This window comes from Phoxinus phoxinus (assembly GCF_949152265.1).
Source record: "Phoxinus phoxinus genome assembly, chromosome: 4".
NCBI classification, from domain to species: Eukaryota; Metazoa; Chordata; class Actinopteri; order Cypriniformes; family Leuciscidae; genus Phoxinus; species Phoxinus phoxinus.
In genome coordinates this window covers 12,172,346-12,186,634 of record NC_136879.1, presented here as the reverse complement: position 1 = coordinate 12,186,634, position 14,289 = coordinate 12,172,346, and the positions used below count along the sequence as shown (strand labels likewise).

Below are 14,289 nucleotides of genomic sequence, written 5' to 3'. Positions count from 1 at the left end.
AGCAGCAGCAATAACAGCAATAACCAACAGCAGCATCAATAACCAACAGCAGCATCAATAACCAACAGCAGTATCAATAACAGCAATAACTAACAGCAGCAGCAATAACAGCAATAACCAACAGCAGCAGCAATAACAGCAATAACCAACAGCAGCAGCAATAACAGCAATAACCAACAGCAGCATCAATAACAGCAATAACTAACAGCAGCAGCAATAACAGCAATAACCAACAGCAGCATCAATAACAGCAATAACCAACAGCAGCATCAATAACAGCAATAACCAACAGCAGTATCAATAACAGCAATAACTAACAGCAGCAGCAATAACAGCAATAACCAACAGCAGCAGCAATAACAGCAATAACCAACAGCAGCATCAATAACAGCAATAACTAACAGTAGCAGCAATAACAGCAATAACCAACAGCAGCAGCAATAACAGCAATAACCAACAGCAGCAGCAATAACCAACAGCAGCAGCAATAACAGCAATAACCAACAGCAGCAGCAATAACAGCAATAACCAACAGCAGCAGCAATAACAGCAATAACCAACAGCAGCATCAATAACAGCAATAACCAACAGCAGCAGGAATAACAGCAATAACCAACAGCAGCAGCAATAACAGCAATAACCAACAGCAGCAGCAATAACAGCAATAACCAACAGCAGCATCAATAACAGCAATAACCAACAGCAGCAGCAATAACAGCAATAACCAACAGCAGCATCAATAACAGCAATAACCAACAGCAGCAGCAATAACAGCAATAACCAACAGCAGCAGCAATAACAGCAATAACCAACAGCAGCAGCAATAACAGCAATAACCAACAGCAGCATCAATAACAGCAATAACCAACAGCAGCATCAATAACCAACAGCAGCATCAATAACCAACAGCAGTATCAATAACAGCAATAACCAACAGCAGCAGCAATAACAGCAATAACCAACAGCAGCAGCAATAACAGCAATAACCAACAGCAGCATCAATAACCAACAGCAGCATCAATAACCAACAGCAGCAGCAGCAATAACAGCAATAACCAACAGCAGCATCATCAATAACCAACAGCAGCAGCAGCAATAACAGCAATAACCAACAGCAGCATCAATAACAGCAATAACCAACAGCAGCAGCAATAACAGCAATAACCAACAGCAGCATCAATAACAGCAATAACCAACAGCAGCATCAATAACAGCAATAACCAACAGCAGCATCAATAACAGCAATAACCAACAGCAGCAGCAATAACAGCAATAACCAACAGCAGCATCAATAACAGCAATAACCAACAGCAGCAGCAATAACAGCAATAACCAACAGCAGCATCAATAACAGCAATAACCAACAGCAGCAGCAATAACAGCAATAACCAACAGCAGCAGCAATAACAGCAATAACCAACAGCAGCAGCAATAACAGCAATAACCAACAGCAGCATCAATAACAGCAATAACCAACAGCAGCATCAATAACCAACAGCAGCATCAATAACCAACAGCAGTATCAATAACAGCAATAACCAACAGCAGCAGCAATAACAGCAATAACCAACAGCAGCAGCAATAACAGCAATAACCAACAGCAGCATCAATAACCAACAGCAGCATCAATAACCAACAGCAGCAGCAGCAATAACAGCAATAACCAACAGCAGCATCATCAATAACCAACAGCAGCAGCAGCAATAACAGCAATAACCAACAGCAGCATCAATAACAGCAATAACCAACAGCAGCAGCAATAACAGCAATAACCAACAGCAGCATCAATAACAGCAATAACCAACAGCAGCATCAATAACAGCAATAACCAACAGCAGCATCAATAACAGCAATAACCAACAGCAGCATCAATAACAGCAATAACCAACAGCAGCATCAATAACCAACAGCAGCATCAATAACCAACAGCAGCATCAATAACCAACAGCAGCAGCATCAATAACCAACAGCAGCAGCAATAACAGCAATAACCAACAGCAGCAGCAATAACAGCAATAACCAACAGCAGCAGCAATAACAGCAATAACCAACAGCAGCATCAATAACAGCAATAACCAACAGCAGCATCAATAACAGCAATAACCAACAGCAGCAGCAATAACAGCAATAACCAACAGCAGCAGCAATAACAGCAATAACCAACAGCAGCAGCAATAACAGCAATAACCAACAGCAGCATCAATAACCAACAGCAGCATCAATAACCAACAGCAGCATCAATAACCAACAGCAGCAGCATCAATAACCAACAGCAGCAGCAATAACAGCAATAACCAACAGCAGCAGCAATAACAGCAATAACCAACAGCAGCAGCAATAACAGCAATAACCAACAGCAGCATCAATAACAGCAATAACCAACAGCAGCATCAATAACAGCAATAACCAACAGCAGCATCAATAACAGCAATAACCAACAGCAGCATCAATAACAGCAATAACCAACAGCAGCAGCAATAACAGCAATAACCAACAGCAGCATCAATAACAGCAATAACCAACAGCAGCATCAATAACAGCAATAACCAACAGCAGCAGCAATAACAGCAATAACCAACAGCAGCAGCAATAACAGCAATAACCAACAGCAGCAGCAATAACAGCAATAACCAACAGCAGCATCAATAACCAACAGCAGTATCAATAACAGCAATAACCAACAGCAGCAATAACAGCAGCAATAACAGCAATAACCAACAGCAGCAGCAATAACAGCAATAACCAACAGCAGCAATAACAGCAATAACCAACAGCAGCAATAACAGCAATAACCAACAGCAGCAATAACAGCAATAACCAACAGCAGCAATAACAGCAATAACCAACAGCAGCAGCAATAACAGCAATAACCAACAGCAGCAATAACAGCAATAACAAACAGCAGCACAATAACAGCAATAACCAATAGTAACAGAAGTAACAGCAGCACAATAACCAATAGTAACAGCAGTACAATAACAGCAATAACCAAGAGTAAAAGCAATAACCAGCAGCAGCATAGCAGATCTATTCCGCCAAGACCAAACATATCAACATTGTCATACCCATTACCATGCCAAACTATTTTAATTGTATATACAGTATTCACACATTTAATGCAGACCTCCTATGGCAAACTAAGGCCACAACACATTATGCCAGAACCAGCTGAGACCACAACGCGTCTGAGACCTAAAGGACTAGCAAGATCATTGTGCAGACACTCGGAGGATTCAGACTACGTAGCTCAGTGATCTGACCATGCCGAAATAAAGAATAAAGAAATGAATGTCATATTTAGACTGTTTTATGTTACACATATGACTATAACCACAATAAGCCATTCCTTTATCATTTTGAACTTCAGACTACATCATTTATTGGAAACATCATCTCGCTGTCAGAAGTCAAGTCACCCTAACCCTGGTTCTAGGTGTTATGAATACTGGAGCAACTCCTCAAAAAAGCAAAATACAGTGAACAATGTGGATCATACATGCTTATTAATTGATGTTGATGTAAGGATAATAGATAAGGTTTTGCAGTATCTTAACAGATACGTTTCTGGGGTTCTCAGAAGCAGAAGTCGTCATAGTTGTGCAAACTTCTATAGCAATGAACAGAAACAACCACAAGTATAATTTTTCCTCCCCATTTGCCCTAATAGCAAAAGAAGAAATCAATGGTAATAGTTTTCTATGACTTTCTAAAAGAGATTGATTATGTTGGTCAGAAGAGAGAAAGAGAATCTGATCACTCTCTCCGCTGTTGTATTAGAAACACATGAAGCCAGTTAACCAGTTCTCTGTCATGTACTGCCAAGGTAATGAAACACAACGTATAGTGTTATGAATGTATATTACATTTTTGTACAAATTTAAATAAAACTACGGTAAGCTAGATTTACGATGTTAATAACTGTGGAAACACGTCACCACAGTTTGTGAAAAGGGTCCATTCATTTGGAGAAAACGCAGTAAATGTGTGTGCCTGCTCTGGTTCATGTTCATTATAACCAACCCTTATCTGTACTTCGTTTGTTTGAAGATAAACCAGGGCTTTGCTCTTCTAAGACCAGGTCATATTTGATTCATGATATATGCGATTCATTTTAATAAAAGTGAATAAAATACTTTTCATAAGACTCTATGTAAATTAAATTAAATCGTTTTCTGAATAATGCTAAAATTACATTGGCCAGAACATTTTATTTCCAAAACCATCATTAGAAACTCTACACAGCAAAATCCCCAGTGTTAAATTAACACTGCTCAGTGTTTATATGAGTCCACACTCAGAGAGTGTTAAATGAACACTGAAGCAGTGTTAAAGTTAATGAGATAATTAAGTGATTAATTGAGTGATCATTGAGCATTATTGAAGACACCTGATGATAACAAGCAGAATCACTGAAGGAGAAAATTGTAATTGTTATGTCACCATTGTGGAGATCAGTTTGTGTTTTAGTTGGGCTCTTCACCCTTAAACCATTAACTTTAGATTTTGTTTGGCTGCTGTACATGAGTTATAACAGCCAAATGAACAAAGAGAAAATGTGATCTGATGGTGTTGGTTGTGTTTTAACATCATTGTTATTTCACAATCATTTGACCTGAATCACTGGAGTCATGTAGAGCCCAATTACTGAGCTACTTTTACTTTATTGATTATTGCAGCACTGTCCTTAAAAAGCCCAATATTTGTAATTTTACGACGTAATCCAAATACTTTTTTAAAACTTAATCACATAAAAAACTTTTTTTTTTTTTTTATAACACAGACATCAAGAATCAGCCTGTGAATCTCAACAATGGTGACAATTATAAAGCATTATGCAGAGCATTTTGGATGCCACCAATCAAATCTCATTCATGGCTCCCATCATGCATTGCTGCATGAATAAATAATGAGCTTATGTTCAGAGGTGATCTGTTTGTCACCATTGTTGAGAGTCATACACTAATTATTGATATCTGTGTGTGCCTACCTGAAAAACTTTTAACAAGTTTTTTTGTTTTTGTAATTGATCATTTGGAGTTTAACTGAAAAGTCTGAAAAAGGCATACTCCGTAAGGAAAGTGCTGCAATAATTCTTAAAGTAAACTTAACTCAGAAATTATACTCCCAATGAGTTTAGTGCTTCATGCCAACTATTGATTATGTTAAAACACAACCAACACCATCAGATGACCTTTTCTCTTTGTTCTTCTGGCTGTTATAATTGAATTACAGCAGCCAAACAAAATCTAAAGTTCATGATGGAAGGGTCAGGAGCCCAACTAAACTAAACACTGATCTCCATAATGGTGACCTTTTTACATTCATTTTCTCCTTCAGTGATTCTGCTTGTTATCATCAGGTGTCTTCAATAATGCTCAATCATAACTCAATTAATCACTTAATTATCTCATTAACTTTAACACTGCTTCAGTGTTCATTTAACACTCTCTGAGTGTGGACTCATATAAACACTGAGCAGTGTTAATTTAACACTGGGGATTTTGCTGTGTACGGGTGGACTAGAATAAAATGTCCCTTTACAACGGCTCGTCACCGCTGTTGTTTCCGGGGTTTCTGAACGACATTAAAGGGTAAATAGTGTGAACATTTGGGGGTTCTGCCCCAGCGCTGCTGCACACTCACATATACAGTACCATCTTTGCATGTTTCTGACATTGTAGTTACACCTAATATAGAAGAATCAGTGGCAGACGCTGCACAAGAGTCATGTAGTCACCTTTTCACATCCATCCATCTTCTCACTGTTGCGGTCACTGTTGCTGGGGTTCGACTCAATGCTGATGAGAGAGCCTCTGGACTCTGCATTATTAGCTGTTGATACGGCCAATGAAGAAAAGGCTGGGAAAGCAAAACGGGTACATATGAGAGAGGAAGTTTGAATTAAAGGATGTTCTTTAAAAAAAACATGTTTGTCATGCTCCAAAAAGGACCAGAAAACACCATAAAAGTAGTCCATGTAATATATTCCAAATATTCTGAAGCATACGATAGCTTTGTGTGAGGAATAGACCAAAATCCTGAAAATGTTCCCTTCTCTTGCCTGCATATTCAAACTGATGCGCCATGTTCTCTTACACATGTGAGAGCTGCATCGATGATACAACAACATACAGGGTGAAATTATATATAAGTATACTCTGCAGTCTATGAAACACAGTCTATCATATACCTGTAATGGAGTTGAGGACTTCCTTGGAGAAGGACGCATCCATCGAGTTCCCGTGGCGAAAGACATGGGTCACCTGACCTGTTAATGCTACACCGACATTGAGATCATCTCTGGAACCCTGTGAAAGAAATCTTATTACTAAACAACCACAACAGGGACATTATTGTGTGGAATGGGAGAGAAGACAATTACATTTCATTCTGATTATTGGAGAAAGGTTTGTTTAAACTCTGGGCTGTGAAAGGACAGGCACGTTTGGATTGTTTATGGATTTACTAAAAACTTTTACAAAAGTATCCACATTTATTTGTACGTAAAAACTATTTAAAAATGGAATGTAATATTTTTCTTAGTTTTAGAAATGAACTGATGAAATCAGTTGACAGAGGAGATTTTTTTCCAAAATTCATTTTATGAACAAAGATTATAAAGCAACCTGTTTGATCACAGATATATATATATATTTTTTTTTTTACTTGGGAGGCTTAGGATATAATATGCAAAACACTTACACTGGTATTACAGATATTTGATTAAAATAGCAATGAGAAAGCAAAACCGCTGACATTGACAGTGGGAATGGAATTTAAATTAAATTAATTATTACTGTACAATCATTGAAGCCGCTGTGCTTTCAAACATAATAAAAGTGTTTTGGCACAATCTTTTGTTTTGTTACGCTTCTTCATAACTCCATACCGCAATGGAACATTTTGCCTCCTTTTTTGCATTGTATTTGGTGTAAAATCGATTATATTAAATAATAAATAATACTCAAGTACAGTATAGGCATGAAGTAAAATGAATTACTCAAGCACTTTACAGCCCTGTTTAAAATTCATATCTTGTTCAACTGGTCAGTTTTTGATTACAAAACAACAATAATGCTTCCATATTGTGTTTTTCTATTATATTTCAATTGATGAATATCCTCAGCATGTGTACCTGGTCACTAGCCGTCAGGCAGACTGGAAAGAGATCTCTGAGGAAAAAGCGAGGCATGTTGTCAAGGATCAGACCATAAAGAGGCAGGTACAGAGAGGCTATCCGTGCCTGTTTCTCCTACACACACACACACACACACACACACACAAACACACACATACACAATACAGTTAAAAACCATTCACAGAAATGGTGCACAGTGAAGGGGCGGTCAAAATCCCTTGTCTCTTCAGTCAGTTATATATATATTTCATTCCATATCCTTTTGAATGCTTACATTACTTTTATACAAATCAATAATCAAATATATATATATGCATTATGACATAATCATTTCTATATTCTTTTGTGCTTGTGAAATTATATATTTTCTCTAGAGAGCAATGCCATTTCTCTGCCTTTCTTCCTGAGGAGCTATGTTTTGGCTAACTGATAATACGAAGCTCAAGCACTCTTCGGCCTTGGCGATGTTATTTGGTGGTGTTCTGTGTGTGTGTGTTTGACTTTCTACATAGGCATTTGGGACACAACGCTCATCCTCATCGGCGCTCTCCTCTAACAGTTAGGTCAACTTTGACCTAAATCTAAAGATTGGCGACAGCTATCCTGACTAATGGCGATAGGCACCTTTTATCTGCTCACATGTGTGAAATTGTTTATGGTCTTATATTCTCTTAGCCAATCAGATGTATGATGATGCGATGCTTGCCCTTGCAAAATGGTATAATTGGTGTATTATTTTGTGTAAGGTAGGGTTGGCTTGCGACCTCCTCGTGAGACTTTGACGCTCGCTCTACCAATGAAACTGGAAACTATTCTTCAGTAAATTTTTATCTTTTTGATTGATGACTCCTGGTCATCTTTTCTACATATCTGGTCTCGGGTCTTATAACTGTTAACCCCTAACAACAGCAACTATATATTTTAAATGCTATCATTGTCAAAAGTCACCTTTACGGCATAACGAGAGTCCAGTGAATGTTTAGCCATGAGGTTCTTCAGGCAGGACAGGGCGAGGTGCCTCAGGTCTTGCTCGTCTTGCAAAGCGAGTCCCAGCTCTCGCAACAACAGTCCTGTGAGGAAATGTTTCCTGCAGAACTCTTCTGTCAAACTATACTCTGGAAAGCCCACTGAGCGGTGAGAAAGAGAGAGAAAACACAAAATTGTTAATGATTGTCCCATTCTTAAAGTTCACCCAAAAATTAAAAATCTGTCATAATTTACTCACCCTCATGTTGTTACAAACACACAACAAGACTTTTGTTCATCTTCAGAACACAAACAAATATCTTTTCAGCTATACAACTACCACTTTGAAAAGTTCATACAGAGATTGTAAAACTAATCCAATTGAATTGAGCAGTTTAGTCAACATTTTCTGAAGAGACAGTCACTTTATATGATTAACAGATTTAATCAAGGCTTTCACTCACATATAAACATTGATCAGCGAAAATAAACAGCGAAGCTCAACCGAACCTGTTTGACGCGCAGGAATAAACCTCTTGCTGAAGCTCAAATGTGCTGTGTAACACGAGAATGAACCTCATTGGTTCTTGCAGAAGCTCAAATGTGATGCGTAACACAAGCATGAACCTCATTGGTTCTTGCAGAAGCTCAAATGTGATGCGTAACACAAGCATGAACCTCATTGGTTCTTGCAGAAGCTCAAATGTGATGCGTAACACAAGCATGAACCTCATTGGTTCTTGCAGAAGCTCAAATGTGATGCGTAACACGAGAATGAACCTCATTGGGTCTTGCAGAAGCTCAAATGTGATGCGTAACACAAGCATGAACCTCATTGGTTCTTGCAGAAGCTCAAACGTGATGCGTAACACGAGAATTAACCTCATTGGTTCTTGCAGAAGCTCAAACGTGATGCGTAACACGAGAATGAACCTCATTGGTTCTTGCAGAAGCTCAAACGTGATGCGTAACATGAGAATGAACCTCATTGGTTCTTGCAGAAGCTCAAATGTGATGCGTAACACGAGAATGAACCATATTGGTTCTTGCAGAAGCTCAAATGTGATGCGTAACACAAGCATGAACCTCATTGGTTCTTGCAGAAGCTCAAACGTGATGCGTAACACAAGCATGAACCTCATTGGTTCTTGCAGAAGCTCAAATGTGATGCGTAACACGAGAATGAACCTCATTGGTTCTTGCAGAAGCTCAAATGTGATGCGTAACACGAGAATGAACCTCATTGGTTCTTGCAGAAGCTCAAATGTGATGCGTAACACGAGAATGAACCTCATTGGGTCTTGCAGAAGCTCAAATGTGATGCGTAACACGAGAATGAACCATATTGGTTCTTGCAGAAGCTCAAATGTGATGCGTAACAAAAGCATGAACCTCATTGGTTCTTGCAGAAGCTCAAATGTGATGCGTAACACGAGAATGAACCTCATTGGTTCTTGCTGAAGCTCAAATGTTATGCGTAACACGTGAATGAACCTCATTGGTTCTTGCAGAAGCTCAAATGTGATGCGTAACACGAGAATGAACCTCATTGGTTCTTGCAGAAGCTCAAATGTGATGCGTAACACAAGCATGAACCTCATTGGTTCTTGCTGAAGCTCAAATGTGATGCGTAACACGAGAATGAACCTCATTGGTTCTTGCTGAAGCTCAAATGTGATGCGTAACACAAGCATGAACCTCATTGGTTCTTGCAGAAGCTCAAATGTGCTGCGTAACACGAGAATGAACCTCATTGGTTCTTGCAGAAGCTCAAATGTGATGCGTAACACAAGCATGAACCTCATTGGTTCTTGCAGAAGCTCAAACGTGATGCGTAACACAAGCATGAACCTCATTGGTTCATGCAGAAGCTCAAATGTGATGCGTAACACAAGCATGAACCTCATTGGTTCTTGCAGAAGCTCAAATGTGATGCGTAACACAAGCATGAACCTCATTGGTTCTTGCAGAAGCTCAAACGTGATGCGTAACACGAGAATTAACCTCATTGGTTCTTGCAGAAGCTCAAATGTGATGCGTAACACGAGAATGAACCTCATTGGGTCTTGCAGAAGCTCAAAAAATGTGATGCGTAACACAAGCATGAACCTCATTGGTTCTTGCAGAAGCTCAAACGTGATGCGTAACACGAGAATGAACCATATTGGTTCTTGCAGAAGCTCAAATGTGATGCGTAACACAAGCATGAACCTCATTGGTTCTTGCAGAAGCTCAAACGTGATGCGTAACACGAGAATGAACCTCATTGGTTCTTGCAGAAGCTCAAATGTGATGCGTAACACGAGAATGAACCTCATTGGTTCTTGCAGAAGCTCAAATGTGATGCGTAACACGAGAATGAACCTCATTGGGTCTTGCAGAAGCTCAAACGTGATGCGTAACACGAGAATGAACCTCATTGGTTCTTGCAGAAGCTCAAATGTGATGCGTAACACGAGAATGAACCATATTGGTTCTTGCAGAAGCTCAAATGTGATGCGTAACACAAGCATGAACCTCATTGGTTCTTGCAGAAGCTCAAACGTGATGCGTAACACAAGCATGAACCTCATTGGTTCTTGCAGAAGCTCAAATGTGATGCGTAACACGAGAATGAACCTCATTGGTTCTTGCAGAAGCTCAAATGTGATGCGTAACACGAGAATGAACCTCATTGGTTCTTGCAGAAGCTCAAATGTGATGCGTAACACGAGAATGAACCTCATTGGGTCTTGCAGAAGCTCAAATGTCATGCGTAACACGAGAATGAACCATATTGGTTCTTGCAGAAGCTCAAATGTGATGCGTAACAAAAGCATGAACCTCATTGGTTCTTGCAGAAGCTCAAATGTGATGCGTAACACAAGAATGAACCTCATTGGTTCTTGCTGAAGCTCAAATGTGATGCGTAACACGTGAATGAACCTCATTGGTTCTTGCAGAAGCTCAAATGTGATGCGTAACACGAGAATGAACCTCATTGGTTCTTGCAGAAGCTCAAATGTGATGCGTAACACAAGCATGAACCTCATTGGTTCTTGCTGAAGCTCAAATGTGATGCGTAACACGAGAATGAACCTCATTGGTTCTTGCTGAAGCTCAAATGTGATGCGTAACACAAGCATGAACCTCATTGGTTCTTGCAGAAGCTCAAATGTGATGCGTAACACAAGCATGAACCTCATTGGTTCTTGCTGAAGCTCAAATGTGATGCGTAACACGAGAACGAACCTCATTGGTTCTTGCAGAAGCTCAAATGTGCTGCGTAACACGAGAATGAACCTCATTGGTTCTTGCTGAAGCTCAAATGTGATGTGTAACACAAATATGAACCTCATTGGTTCTTGCAGAAGCTCAAATGTGATGCGTAACACGAGAATGAACCTCATTGGGTCTTGCAGAAGCTCAAATGTGATGCGTAACACGAGAATGAACCATATTGGTTCTTGCAGAAGCTCAAATGTGATGCGTAACAAAAGCATGAACCTCATTGGTTCTTGCAGAAGCTCAAATGTGATGCGTAACACAAGAATGAACCTCATTGGTTCTTGCTGAAGCTCAAATGTGATGCGTAACACGTGAATGAACCTCATTGGTTCTTGCAGAAGCTCAAATGTGATGCGTAACACAAGCATGAACCTCATTGGTTCTTGCTGAAGCTCAAATGTGCTGCGTAACACGAGAATGAACCTCATTGGTTCTTGCTGAAGCTCAAATGTGATGCGTAACACAAGCATGAACCTCATTGGTTCTTGCTGAAGCTCAAATGTGATGCGTAACACAAGCATGAACCTCATTGGTTCTTGCAGAAGCTCAAATGTGATGCGTAACACAAGCATGAACCTCATTGGTTCTTGCTGAAGCTCAAATGTGATGCGTAACACAAGCATGAACCTCATTGGTTCTTGCAGAAGCTCAAATGTGCTGCGGAACACGAGAATGAACCTCATTGGTTCTTGCTGAAGCTCAAATGTGATGCGTAACACAAGCATGAACCTCATTGGTTCTTGCTGAAGCTCAAATGTGATGCGTAACACAAGCATGAACCTCATTGGTTCTTGCTGAAGCTCAAATGTGATGCGTAACACGAGAATGAACCTCATTGGTTCTTGCAGAAGCTCAAATGTGCTGCGTAACACGAGAATGAACCTCATTGGTTCTTGCTGAAGCTCAAATGTGATGCGTAACACAAATATGAACCTCATTGGTTCTTGCAGAAGCTCAAACATGATGCGTAACACGAGAATGAACCTCATTGGTTCTTGCAGAAGATCAAATGTGATGCGTAACACAAGCATGAACCTCATTGGTTCTTGCAGAAGCTCAAATGTGATGCGTAACACAAGCATGAACCTCATTGGTTCTTCCTGAAGCTCAAATGTGATGCGTAACACAAGAATGAACCTCATTGGTTCTTGCAGAAGATCAAATGTGATGCGTAACACAAGCATGAACCTCATTGGTTCTTGCAGAAGATCAAATGTGATGCGTAACACAAGAATGAACCTCGTTGTAGGGCCAGATTTAGCAGGCCAGTTCCGCAACTAGCAGAAGCTCAAATGTGATGCGTAACACAAGCATGAACCTCATTGGTTCTTGCAGAAGCTCAAATGTGATGCGTAACACAAGCATGAACCTCATTGGTTCTAGCTGAAGCTCAAATGTGATGCGTAACACAAGCATGAACCTCATTGGTTCTTGCAGAAGCTCAAATGTGATGCGTAACACAAGCATGAACCTCATTGGTTCTAGCTGAAGCTCAAATGTGATGCGTAACACGAGAATGAACCTCATTGGTTCTTGCTGAAGCTCAAACGTGATGCGTAACACAAGCATGAACCTCATTGGTTCTTGCAGAAGCTCAAATGTGATGCGTAACACAAGCATGAACCTCATTGGTTCTAGCTGAAGCTCAAATGTGATGCGTAACACAAGCATGAACCTCATTGGTTCTTGCAGAAGCTCAAACATGATGCGTAACACGAGAATGAACCTCATTGGTTCTTGCTGAAGCTCAAATGTGATGCGTAACAAATATGAACCTCATTGGTTCTTGCAGAAGCTCAAACGTGATGCGTAACACGAGAATGAACCTCATTGGTTCTTGCTAAAGCTCAAATGTGATGCGTAACACAAGAATGAACCTTATTGGTTCTTGCAGAAGCTCAAACATGATGCGTAACACAAGCATGAACCTCATTGGTTCTTGCAGAAGCTCAAACGTGCTGCGTAACACAAGAATGAAGCGAACTGATGTGTGATTTAGTGAATGTTTATATGTTATTGAAGGCCTAATTTTAAACTGTTCAGCATATACAGCAAACATGTCTCTTCAAGAAATTTGGACTAAACTGCTCGATTCATTTGGATTAGTTTTACGATCTCTTTATGAACTTTTTGAAGCGTTGGTAGTTGAGTAGCTATGGAGGGACAGAAAGCTCTCAGATTTCATAAAACATATCTGAATTTGTCTTCTGAAGATGAATGAAAGTCTTATGGGTTTGAAACGACATGAGAGTGAGGAAATGAAGACTTTCATTTTGCCAAATGATGATAAAATTCACATGCCCTTCACATCTGTGGATTGAAGGCAAAGGTTTCTCATTAAAAGCAATGGCATTCCTAGTTAGTCACAATATAGACGTCAAGAAGTACTTTTAGCATCTTAAGGGTCAGATTTAGTAAACAGGGCAAATTAGCATAAGAGCGCAATTCCAAAAAAGTGCTGATGGGAGTGTAAAGGTCAGTGCGTGATCTACAGAAGACGCGCAAATTAGAGAACACAAACACAGCCGGATCGTTCCCATAATGATCAACACAATCTACCGAGAGCAGAGCAAAATAGCTTCTGGTTTAAGACGTGCTTTATTTGGGAGGTAAATAATGCACAAACCTGAAAGGGAAACTCTTACAAATGCATATGCAATAAGATCAGGCACAAGAACAACTTTCCCCGCCTTTCAGTGTTAACTTTACACTGCGTGTCTTTAGTAAATCCTGACAGTAGTTTTTTAAAGCCAAAAGATATTTTGCGCTGACACAAGCTGTTAGTAAATCTGGCCCTACAAGTGACACGCAGGGCGCTTGACCATGCTTCAGTTTTTGACGCCTTTGGAGCGAGAATGGGTTGGATTTTCTTCACAATCAGACTGGTTTAACTTTTTTATTATTGGTTTTTAACATTT

The 14,289-nt window shown here is 39.7% G+C and overlaps 1 protein-coding gene across 4 annotated transcripts in view; it reads right to left on the bottom strand.

Moving 5' to 3' along the window:
• dock10 (dedicator of cytokinesis 10) overlaps positions 1-14,289 on the bottom strand; it is a 179,092-nt gene that overhangs the window by 60,819 nt on the left and 103,984 nt on the right. For all 4 annotated transcript variants that reach the window (XM_079611252.1, XM_079611254.1, XM_079611253.1 and 1 more), the window contains 4 exons: positions 8,087-8,265; positions 7,136-7,252; positions 6,191-6,308; positions 5,738-5,859 (listed from right to left, as the gene is read on the bottom strand). In XM_079611252.1, coding sequence (XP_079467378.1) covers positions 5,738-5,859; positions 6,191-6,308; positions 7,136-7,252; positions 8,087-8,265 — 536 coding nt within the window. The remainder of the gene's footprint in view (positions 1-5,737; positions 5,860-6,190; positions 6,309-7,135; positions 7,253-8,086; positions 8,266-14,289) is intronic.